This window comes from Centrocercus urophasianus, unplaced genomic scaffold, assembly GCF_019232065.1.
Source record: "Centrocercus urophasianus isolate 14NV4802_14NV808 unplaced genomic scaffold, USGS_Curo_1.0 seq_10, whole genome shotgun sequence".
NCBI classification, from domain to species: Eukaryota; Metazoa; Chordata; class Aves; order Galliformes; family Phasianidae; genus Centrocercus; species Centrocercus urophasianus.
The window spans coordinates 102957741-102970004 of NW_024884142.1; the positions used below are offsets into that span (position 1 = coordinate 102957741).

At 36.7% G+C, this 12264-nt stretch overlaps 1 protein-coding gene across 1 annotated transcript in view; it reads right to left on the reverse strand.

Annotated features, from left to right (window-relative positions):
- Positions 1–12264, reverse strand: part of USP34 (ubiquitin specific peptidase 34) — an 89219-nt gene that overhangs the window by 12522 nt on the left and 64433 nt on the right. Inside the window, exons 21-29 of the mRNA XM_042822001.1 lie at positions 11566–11648; positions 10041–10195; positions 9117–9230; positions 8108–8207; positions 7810–7969; positions 7290–7416; positions 7044–7191; positions 4225–4325; positions 643–852 (exon numbers count right to left, since the gene is read on the reverse strand). Of these exons, the coding sequence (XP_042677935.1) occupies positions 643–852; positions 4225–4325; positions 7044–7191; positions 7290–7416; positions 7810–7969; positions 8108–8207; positions 9117–9230; positions 10041–10195; positions 11566–11648 (1198 nt within the window). The remainder of the gene's footprint in view (positions 1–642; positions 853–4224; positions 4326–7043; positions 7192–7289; positions 7417–7809; positions 7970–8107; positions 8208–9116; positions 9231–10040; positions 10196–11565; positions 11649–12264) is intronic.

Consider the following 12264-nt stretch of genomic DNA (forward strand, 5'->3'; position numbering starts at 1 on the left):
AAATTACTTGTGAAAATGGCCTTAACTAAAATTTCAAAGTCCAAAAAGTATTTTTTTCTTAATTAAAAAGTTATCTCTTTTCTATGTAATGTAAATTCACTAATCGATCAGAGAAGCTGAAATCTCACTAACACGAGTGAAAATTTAAGTTGCATTATCTTGACACCATGCCGTATATTGTGAGATACTTGAGTACAAATAAAATTGAAAAACAGACTACCAGTTTGAATATACTAATGGTTATTTCATTTCACACAAGCTGGTGATGGCATGTAAAACACAAAATTTTAGGTTTTGTAATAGGACTGCACTAACCTTCCTTCAAGCCAATTTCCATGTTTAGACACAAAAACTAATTAATCAATATTTGTTCTTATTGTTCTTACTATTTTTAATTGTGCTTAATTTTGCCTATTGTTATTATTTTCAGAGTGTCTCCAGTACACAGGACACTTTAAAAAATATTAGGAAAAATATGAAAACCAATAATAGCGAGCTTAACATGTGAAATTGCAAAAACATCAAAATACAATAACTATGTATGACAAGCATACAGGAGACAAGAAATATGATTGATAGGAAAACTGGATCCACTAAATAAGACTTAAATGCAAATATTATTAAAAAATTGCTCTAAATTACCTCACTGTCTTCCATACATGTTTCTCCAGAAGGAGGTTTAAAGGAGGCTAGCATCTCCAACAGATCAAAAAGTGTGGTAAGATGAGGCTCTTGCAAGAGTAAAAGCATTGGAATGTTGTCCTTTTGAGGAGGAGGTAGGCAAGATGCTGGAAGCTGAACACCATCACCTTTACGTTCTCTCCTTGGTGCTCCCAGGGATACAAATACCATCTAGAAACAGCAAGAAACAACTTCAAAATGCATACACAGCATCAGAATTAGGAACTTAACATTAAGATACATCAATATCCTTAGCATCAAAGACTTATCAGCACCTGCTGTAAGTACTCTTTAACATCTTTATCAATGACACAGAGATGGAATCGAGTGCACCCTCAGCAAGCTTACTGATGACACCAAGCTGAGTGGTGCGGTTGATGCAGTGGAAGGAAGGGATGCCATTCAGAGGGACCTCAGCAGGTTTGAAAGGCGGGCGTGGATGAACCTAATGAAGTTCAAAAAGGCAAAGTGCAAGGTTTGGCACCTGGGCCAGAAAAATCCCAGGCATATATACAGACCTGAAGGAGAAACCCCTGAGAACAGCCTTGCAGAGAAGGACCTGGGGTTCTGATTGATGAAAAACTGAACATGAACCAGCAGTGTGCTCTTGCAGCTCAGAAAGCAAATGAGATCCTGGGTTCCTTCAGAAAATGGGTGGCCAGCAGGGACAGGGAGGTGATTGTCCCCCTCTAGTCTGCTCTTGCAAGACCCCATCTGGAGTACTGCATCCAGATCTGAGGCCCCCAATACAAGAAAGACAAAGAGCTGTTGGAGAGGGTCCAGAGGAGAGCCACAAATACGATCAGAATGCTGGAGCACCTCCCCTACAAAGACAGGCTGAGAGAGCTGGGTTTGTTCAGCCTGGAGAAAAGAAGGCTGCAGGGTGACCTCATTGCAGCCTTTCAGTACCTAAAGGGAGCCTACAAACAGGAGGGGAGTCAACTCTTTGAAAGGGGAGATAACTGCAGGACAAGGGGAAGTGATTTTAAGTTGAAGGAGGGAAGATTTAGGTTGGATGTCAGGGGGAAGTTCTTTACTATGAGAGTGGTGAGGTGCTGGAACAGCTGCCCAGGGAGGCTACAGATGCCCCATCCCTGGACGTGCTGAAGGCCAGGTTGGATGGGGCCCTGGGCAGCCTGGTCTAGCATTAAATGTGGAGGTTGGTGGTCCTCCCTATGGCAGAGGGACTGGAGAATCACGATCCTTGAGGTCCCTTTCAACCCAGTCCATTCAGTGATTCTGTGATAAGTAAAGCGTGGTTCTGCTTTCACTTAAGGCACTTACAGTACAGTAGTGTACTCTGCTTCCTGTTGCAAGAACAGGTGGTTCTTATCCCTTACTTTTGTAGTCAGGATGACAAGATCGGTACCAATCCTACTTGACAAGTACGCTAATAAAAACTAAACCAGAAGAAAAAGAAAATAAATTGTCTCAAATGAGCAGACAAACGTTAGCCAGAGTTTAGCTGCACAAACAGAACTGTTTCTAGAAAAACTGAGATTAGTTCTAAACGCATAATCACACTCAAGAAAGCCTCCTCCAGATGAAATGTTCCTGTTGACCAGCTACCACCTCCATATATTGATCACGCACAGACTCAAACTATATTACAAAATTATAGACTATTCTGAGTTGGAAAGGACACACAAGGATCATCAGGTTCAGATCCTGGTAATACAAAGAACCACCCAAACCCTATGTCTGAAAGCTGAATCAAGAGAACAGCTTTCCCATATTGTGAGAAACAGACGTTTCCCAAAACTTGACAGATACAAACTGAAGGACTAGATGCCTGAGTAGACATAAGCTCCAGCATAGAAGGCAGAGAGTCTGTGGAAACTCTCTGCCAAACAACGCTAAGAGGAACAGATGCCATTTTGTTGAAGATAGGACAATGAAACAGATGCCTCAGCTCAACACAACACAGTACGAGCTGGTTTGGGCTACCCCCCACTTAAAAGGCTGGAAGTTCAGAGCGAGGTAAACTACTAGCCTTCATTCAATGACCACCAGAGACCCCCACTACATTTTTAGGACACATGCACAAGAGAGTGAGGCAATATGTTAATGATTTCTTGGAATTCTGGCCCATTTTCTTGGAATGTAATGAATATGTATACGTTATGTCTTTAAATATGTAACCATTGCTTTTCTCAGTGTGCAAGTTAGGAGATATTCCCCTCACACCTGGTGACATAATAAATATACCTGCTTTATAACCTTACGTGGGTTATAGTTTGATTCTGCATATCAGAGCACTGTACAAACACTCCTTGAACTCCATCAGCTTGTGACCAGGCCGACCGCTCTCTGGTGAAGAACCTTTCCCTAACACCCAACCTGATTCTCCCCAGTGCAGCTCCATGCCATTCTTTTAGGCCCTGTTGCTGCCCCCAGAGAGCAGAGATCTGCTCCTGTCCTTCACTGTCCTTGTACTCTCCGTAAGGCCTCTCTGCCCTTGAGAGATTCAACAGCTCCTTTCAATTTAGTGTCATCCACAAGTCCTCTATCCACAACACTGATGAGAAGTTAAAGGGAACTGGCCTAAAATGGAGCCTCACAGAAATCTGAGTGCCTGGCTGCCAGTCTGATTTAACCCAATTTATATAACCTTTTGGGCCAGACTCATCAGCCATGTTCTATTTTTGTCTTGTGGTAGAAGGATGCCATGAGAAACAGCATCGAAAGCGTTGCTGAAATTCAGAAATTACATCAACTGGCTTCCCTTGGGAATCTTGTCATAAAAGGAGCTGAACTTGGCAAGGGACATTAAAAACAATATGAAGGCATTCCACAGGTATATAGGCCAGAAAACACAGGCCAAAGCGAGTATATCTCCTCATAACATAACATAAAACATAAAAGGAGAGTTGGCTTCAACAGATGAGAAGGCTGAGGTACTGAATGAGTTCTTTGCCTCTGTCTTCACTAGCAGCCAGGATTCTAATATTTCTCACGTCCTGAACACTGCATCTCTAAACGTCTAGGTGGGGATCAGGGCAGTAAATCCCCTCCCCCCCCCACAGTAAGGGCAGAGCAAGTCTGAAACTGTCTCATGAGACTGAATGTGTACAAGTCTATGGGCCGGATGGGTGCATCCCAGGGTTCTGAAGGAGCTGGCTGAGGTGGCTGCTGAGTTGCTCTCCATTGCATTTGAGTCTAAATTACCGAAAAAGGATGACGATTGCAATCCAGTTAAAGAAACATTACCCATCCAAAGATCAGGGCTCACCAAATACTCCAAAGGAAGCAATCTCCAAGTAGAGATGCTTCCCTTGTGGCAGCCAGCCTTTAAATGAGGCTTAGGAACCTGGTTTTAGTCACACAGATGAATTGCTTTCACTTGTGCACCCAGAGCTGGCTGTGTCCCTTCACCAGGGGCTCAATCGTTGGTTCAGACTGTGACTTAGCAATTACCATACATGCTCCCAAAGAAAAAAATACCTTCCATCATCACCACAATATATATCAGCTGTGTAACAAAGAGGGAACAACGTATCAAGCAACCTCTTTAAGTGATTGATTTCTATACATTTGTAATACCTGCATATCCTTAAAACCCAATTCATGAAGAGTTTTTTCATCATAATCAGTTGTCAGCTCATGCCCAGATGAGATCATTCTCACAGGTCCCATGAGGCCACCTAGGATATTTAAAAAAAAAAAAAAAAAAAAAAGCAAACAAACAAAAAAACAAAAAGCAAACAAAAACAAAAAACACAGCAAATTTTTGGAGTCAGTTCTGTTTTCTAATGATAGTGCTAAGACTCATTTTTAATAGCATACCCTTCAGCAGCAATTAACATTAAAAAGTCATGGCAATTTCCTTACAAAAACAGATTCTTGAAGTACATTTTCCTACCTGTGTTTGGAAATAGCATTTTCAGTAAGAGCTCAACCCAATCTTGCAGTAAAGTGTCCACACTACAGATGAAAAACATGACTCCCATAATTTGCAGTAAGTTACACCATTTCCCTAAAAAGAATTCTGGGAAATAATTGTGCTCATCTCTTCGTATTACGTGTCTGTGATCAAGTCAGCAAAAACAAATAAGCAATAACTAATCTTACTTAAATTGTAAATGAAGATATTCTGTACTTCTTAAGTACAGAAAAAACAAGAGCATCCTCCAGAGAATTGTAAACACTGAAGAAATGTGAACAATTAAAAGATTAAGATTTCAATTTGGGTGCAAGCAATCTATGATTCTATAAACAATAAATCAAGAAACCTTGTTATCATTTATATAAATTAATTTTGCATTTTAAAATGAATTTATCATCTCTGATTACTTATGTAGTTCTAACCACCAACTCCACTACACAAATATATTTTTCATGGATTAAAATCTGGTTTTCCAGTGTTAGGCTCTGATCCCCCAGAGAAGTGAAGAGCAGCCCTACACTGTACTTCTTCAGGAATTTGGTTAATAACAGATGTAGCTAATTCCAGGATTCTATCAATTTATCAGTCAATCCAGATAATGAATCACAAGACTACTTAGAGACATTACTACGGATTTTAAAACTAGAAAAGGACACTGGCTCTATGGTTCTCCAATTTCCCACAGTTATGGTATGTTAATTAGTAGCAAATGAAACAAATTCCATAAAATGTTAAGTGTACATAATTATGGATATCAGCACATTATTAAATTAAAAAGTACATATATTAAAATGACTAAACTGCATCTGGTGTAGGACTGCTATTCTGAATCTTCAGTTTCTGAACTCCTACATAGAACAAAAATAAAAAAAGATCTGCTACCTGGCAATACTTGGTGGAAAACAATACAGTCTCTTTGCTAGAAGAGCTTCTAAGAAGTGACTGAAAAGACAGACTTCACGAAGAAATTAAATTAAAATATCTAATGTTTGAAGTCTGGTACACTGATAGTGCATCTCATTAAAATATACATTTATAAATATGTATACTTTTTTTTAAAGACATAAAACTACACAGTCAGACTAACGTTCATACATTTACCAGTGGTCATCAGTGTAAGAAAAGGATGACTGTGGACAGAACTTGTTCAGATAATACGCCCTACGTTTTAACTTCCTCACAACGAATACACAAAACATGAAAACATTCAGGAGAAAAAGAAGGGCCACTCTGAAAGTAAAGCCTCCTATTTTGCGATGTTGCTGCATGAAATCAGAGGTGGATGTTGATGGTATGGTGGTAGAGGCTGAACCTTCTCTACAATCTTTCGTTTTATTGCCATGTGACAGATGGCAGCAAAAGCGTAGTCTGACAAAACGGCATCTGACGTAGAAGTGTGTACGAAGCAAAGATGTGTCACCGAATTCCTCCAAGCAGAAGAAATGGCACCCACTGACATTCTTAATCGCTTGCTGAAGGTTTAATGGAGAGCAAACAATGTATGTGAGCACCATGAGGTACAGGGTGGTACATTTCAGCAGTGGCGACATGGTGCATGTTTTTCTAAGTATGGCATGCAAATTCTTGTTGACCAGTGGCAAAAATTCATAGTTAATGGTGACAACTATACAGAAAAATAGTGTTTTGTAGCTGAGAATTTGTTCTATCAAGTAGTGTTATTGTACTTTTAGTATCTGTTGTAGTTTCCATGGAATTAAACAGGAAGCATTACTTTCACAGCAACCTACGTAATTCAAAGAACAAGAATATTCCGAGCAGCAACAGCAGCTAAGAATGCTGTAATATACAGAAACAAGAGGATTCAGAAAATGTCCTTCTCCATCTAAAGGATGCAGAAAAAAATTCATTCACTCAGAAAAACATAAAGAAAGGTAACAAGTGGAAATTTCTTCATCAGGCTTGCAAGCAGACAACCTCAGAAACAAGGTAACATTTCAAATTCATTACAGAATGATCACAAATTAAAAACCACTACAGAATTAAGAAAAATACAACTGACTGGAATACATATAGGAAGGGTATAATACGATTATGAGTCTGAATTAATTCAAATTATGAACCAAATGCAGAGTCATAAAGGTATACATATCACAAAGTAAAGTACTATATAAGAAATCTGTAAGTGACATAATGACATGATTAATTATAACTACAATGAAAATGAAAAAACTCAGGGGAACTCTATTCGATTTATTAGACATATTGGATTTTGCCAGTTCAGCAATTTATTTGCAATTTCAAGTAACAGATAGTACTTATATGTGCCATTACTGAATGTTATTAATGAAAAGTGAGAGCGATGCTAACTGTAACTACAGACAGTATCAGTATCATAATCTTTCCTTACTTGAGATGCCTGGGAAAGAAGGAAAAGAAAAAAAAAGTAATCTTTTAAGCTATGAACGGATGAACCTTCAAAATGGCAAAAAACACAGGTATAAGTACTAAACCTTACCAGGAAAATCCCCTTTTCGACTGCTTTGGCCAAACTCCTGAAGCTGTGCTTGTTGATTTATCTGCTCTTTCTGCAAATTTTCGTACCAGTGCGTGACTTCAGCTCGTAGATCTGCCACTTGATCGCTAGGATACATTTCTATAGTCATCTGAAATTAAATACATTTTTTTTTCTTTTTGAAGTGAACAATGGAGTTACTAAAATTTAACAAAGTAGGGTGTACTTGGGAAAGGGCTTTTTAACTACCTTGTCAGGAAGTCCAGCTGGCTGACATACAATTCTTAATGGTAGGGACTGTTTGTCACTCAGTGCTTTCAAATGACTGCTGATGCCAGTACCTTCAATCTGCCACTGTCTCAGATGATACGCAAACCTTAAGAAGCAAGTAAAAACTTGACACGGTGTTTTTATCAAAACCTGTTTAACTTAGACATTCAATAAACAAGCAACACTTGACCCTTTGTTCTGTTTGTTCAAAATAAGAAGAAATGATCAATATATTCTCAGTATTATTCAATTTTGGGCGAGGAATGGGTAAACGTAAACTACATCCATCCACACTTCTTTATAAAGACAAGGGTCAACTTTTTAAACTGTTTAAATCTTCTACCTTTAAACATTATCCACTATTGTCTTTACTTTACACAAAGAAAAAGAAAGAAGCTATTACTTATATTAATGAATTCATCACTCATCACTCATTCATCATTACTGTAAGAGAAACAGAAACAAATTCTGCATCCGAATATAACGTGGTGCTATTTACCTTCTCCTAAAAGCTTCCAGATGTGTCTTTAGCATCAAGAGTCCTCTTTCAATAATTGTCAGACTTGAATGAGAGTCTTGTTCAAGATTACTAGAAGCTATCATCAGACTTTCCATACATTTACTAATAAATTCCTGCTCTTTTTCAAGCCCATTTTTACCTGTAATATCAACATCCAAGTAAATTATTTAAGCACATATTTAAGACCATGTATTTTAATATTAAAAATAAAGAGGGTAACATTAATATTCTTTAGAACATATTAACAGAAAACAAACTTTGAAATGAAAATTCATACCATTGATATAATAGGAGTTGATGTACTGGATAGCTGCTCGACTGACATCACCAGACTGTGCTCTTAGAGCAATACCCCAGAACTGGTCCATGCCACACAACTGTTAGGACAAAAGGAAAACAAAGAAAGAAACAAAACATTGCCTCATTATTTTACTGGAAGTTTAACCCTTCTGATATGAGAAGTTTTATTTGTTCTTGATGCAAATACTAAAAATACCTCCTTTGCTCAGCCTCTCATCACTTTAAATACCAACTGTTGTAAAATCCTAACACTGACAGGAATATTTTTGTACTTTGAAGGATAATTGGTTAAAATTCAAAAAAGTGTTTTTTATTTTTGACAAGCAGAAGTAAATTTAAATGAAGACTTAAAACCACAACCATTATTAGCATTCATTGTGAGAACACATATTTTAATCTCCACTGCATCAAATCAATGCACAGAAAAATACCCTACATATCATCTTACTTCTAAGACAGTGAAAAAAAAGCACATAAGAAAAACCTGCAAAATACATCACACATAAACTGAGCCAAATTTTAACAAATATTAGTAGACAGAATGAAATACGCTTAATTCATGTAAAAGTTTTCATATAGTTTAAACGTTACTACTTACAAGTGAAATTTTCAAACCTATTCTTTAAACACAACAGCTAACAGTTCAGGTATGCAAAGAGTATGATAAACTGCACTTTCTTTATAGCTTCCTACATTTTTCTCTATAAATAAGATGACCAAAGTCATGAGGACAGGTAAGGATTGCAGGCCTCTCAATTCCACGCCTACATTTTACACACTCAAATATGAAACTTCTGAGAAAGATGGTTCCAGGATTCTCTCAATGTAGAAATTCATACTGCCTTGATGATAACAGACTGTAACATAATGCTTCAAACCAATAAACAGTTTTCAAACCAGTATGTTCTCAAGATAAGTACAGCTGCGGATAAGCAAAGTAAGTTTTCCCTTTCCTCAGAAAGAAGAAAAACAGAATCTAGGCTTACCTCTGAGTTTGAGCCACCATCATATGTACTAGTAGCCAATCGAGCCAAATTGCACAAATGCTGGAAGAGATTCAGTCCAGTCATACTAATAGTTTCAGGTTTTAGCTGTGGCATCTAAATAAAATAAATACACTTTAGTATGGAAAATAATAAAATGTATTATCATTAAAGATGACACTGAATTTTATATACAGTATAAGTAATTGACTATAATCACTGTTAAGAATCCCGTTTCCTCTATCACTGAATTGGACTGTAACAGTACTGAAGGAACAAGAATCACTACTGCAACATTAGTTGCTTAACGTATCAACAGCAGATCAACTTGATAGCACACATGAAACTTCAGTGAAAAAAATCATACAGTCACAAAAAGTAGAACTTAAACTGTGTAATACTGAAAAAGAGCTGGAATACATTATTTAATGTACAACCTGCTTCAACAGACTATAGATCAGTTAAAATGAATGGGATCCACTGCAATTAGCTCTACTACAGCATTTTTGTATTTTCAGTGAATATGTGGATGAGATTTAAGTGCCCCTCCCAAAGAGGAGAAAATCTTGACTGCTTGTTTTTGGTCAGATGCCTGTACATCACATGGGAAATTATAATTTTTGGTGGCTTTAAATAAAAAAAAAAAAAAAAAAAAAAAGAAAAAAAGAAATGCTACCTAGCTTCAGATAAAACACACAATCTATTTAAGAAGAAGCACAGCAGTAAGTATTAGCACAAAAACAATTCATGCCAATCCCCCCCACCTACTGTTCAATTAGGAAAAAAAAAAGCATTTGCATAGCAAGTAGGATCCTCTGATAGTACTGAAGATATATACGTCATAGTAACCATTAACAATATTTTAAACAGCGCTGATACGGAAAGAAACATTAGAATTATCAAGGTTGCAATTAACTCTCTGCGTACCTTTTCCAAGAAAAGATGTTTGTAAGTTTCCATACCCATAGCATGCTGATCTTTACTTCGTACTTGATTCAAGAACCAATGTAGTGCATCATCGTAACATTCAGAATCTTCAACTAAGCAGTGCCACAATATGTCCACTTGTTCTAAACTCAACCCTAAAATCAAGGGAGCATTATCAACTATTCCAGTATAAAAATCAAACACCCAAATATTCTACAAAACCCAAAAAAGCCAGAAAAATCAAAACAGGTTTTGTCAAGACAAGTTGTTTCCAGAAACCACAGAAGAAAAATGCACCACATACCAATGAGAAACCATACGTTTTCCCTTTTCAGAGCTGGTGATCAGACAAACCTTTTAGTCATTAATTCCATCAGTTTCTACCAGTCCACTGAATAGTATGAGCTGACCTGGTATCTTCTACTAATTAGCAGGTTGTTTCTCAGTTCATAAATGATTACTGAACACAAGCTTTGAGCTGGGTATTGAGCCGGTGGCTGGAAAGAGTACCTCTGTAACTATTTCATATAAAGTCAGGAAAAAAGTAGGTTTATTTTCCTACATCATATATAGACGCTTGTGATATTAAAAGAGCTCAAAATACTTTCAATATACACTAACAAATGTATTACTACAATTGGTATTTTATTTTATTTTCTCTTGGCTACAGATACTCTCACTCCTTCCTGCACTCTGTATTGTAATGACCAGAGGGACAAGCCAAGCAATGGATGCTGACTTTGCTACCTATTATGAGACTACTTAAATGATCCTCATTTATTCAAATGAATCACCTAAATATACAATCAACTCAACCTATACAGAGCTGATGCTGAGACAATACTAAATGCTACTACTTTACAAGAGCTTAAGAAGAGAACGGCTGAACAAGTTTAGGAGTAAGGGTAAGACTCCAAGGCTTAATAGAACAAAAAATTATGTTCAGATTCTAATTCCATCAGGCACACAAAGAAAAAATAAATGTCAAAAAAATAAAATCAGTCACAACAACAACAACAACTTAGTTTTATCCTTATTGAATGAAAAGATTTCAGTGTATGTTCACTATCACACGGATTACCACTTTTGCAAAGGATCCTACAAGGAGCATGATGTTTTGGACAGTACTAAAATATTAATTAAAAAATCTCTTTTTGGTATTACAACTTACATAAAGTGTTCTTCAGTACAAAACCTCTGAAAACACTATGGACATGAATATAAACTCACAAATGCAGCTTATGTTCTCCTCATTTCAGTAACTATTATAATCCTTTTATTCAGAAAACTAAGATGTAAGAGAATGAAACACCTTGCTCTCGGGGACCGGCAAGACAATCTAAATCCTAATGTTGGTTCTGTATATCAGCAAAAGAAACAAAATCTTCTTTTGAAGCAATATTGTACATTACTTAGAAGTGTACCTTTAACAATGTCATTTTTATTTAAAATATCAATGACTATTAAGAAGTGTGCAAGCCTTATTGCAAGGTGCTTCTCTGACAAGGTAAGCTAAAATACTTACTGAAATGATCTGGTGATCCTAGAGTTGAAAACACACAAGTCAAGAACTGAAGACGAACTTGAACTTCTGCACTGTGGCTGTATCTAAAATTTATACGGTATAAGAAAGATAGGTTATTTAACTTAGTTACCAACATATAATTGCTTGTCCTAACCTTTTCCCCACTAATGCATATTCCTCTGAAGTATAGTTTTTTCCTTACAAACCTATTCTGAACTTCCAGTAGCATCCAGCTTAGACTTCCATTAAAGACATTACCAAACAAGAAACACTAGGGGTTTTAAGACTTTTATTATGTCTTTATGTTATTCTCTTTTTTTTGTCTGATTTACTATCGTTTTTCATACAGTCCAACTAAAATGCATCATTTTATCATTACCACCTTGAAGGAGCTTACCTTAATTTTTTTTGCAGCTTTAAAAAGCTGATATTTACACAATCACAATAAAGCCCTGATTACATCCAGTACATATGCTTTATAAAAATATTTTTATAACCTACACAAAAATACTGACTTTATTTCAATTTACAAGCTATAAACTAATAGTTAAAGGAGTAGAACAACGTACTATCTAGCCTGAATTTAAAGCAGTTCACCTCACTTTCAAACAGCTTTGGAATTAATTTCTCATTAGTGAAATATCCAATATAACGGTACATAAGTTGTCAAAACTGGAACAGTCTAGTCCTCTGGAAGCT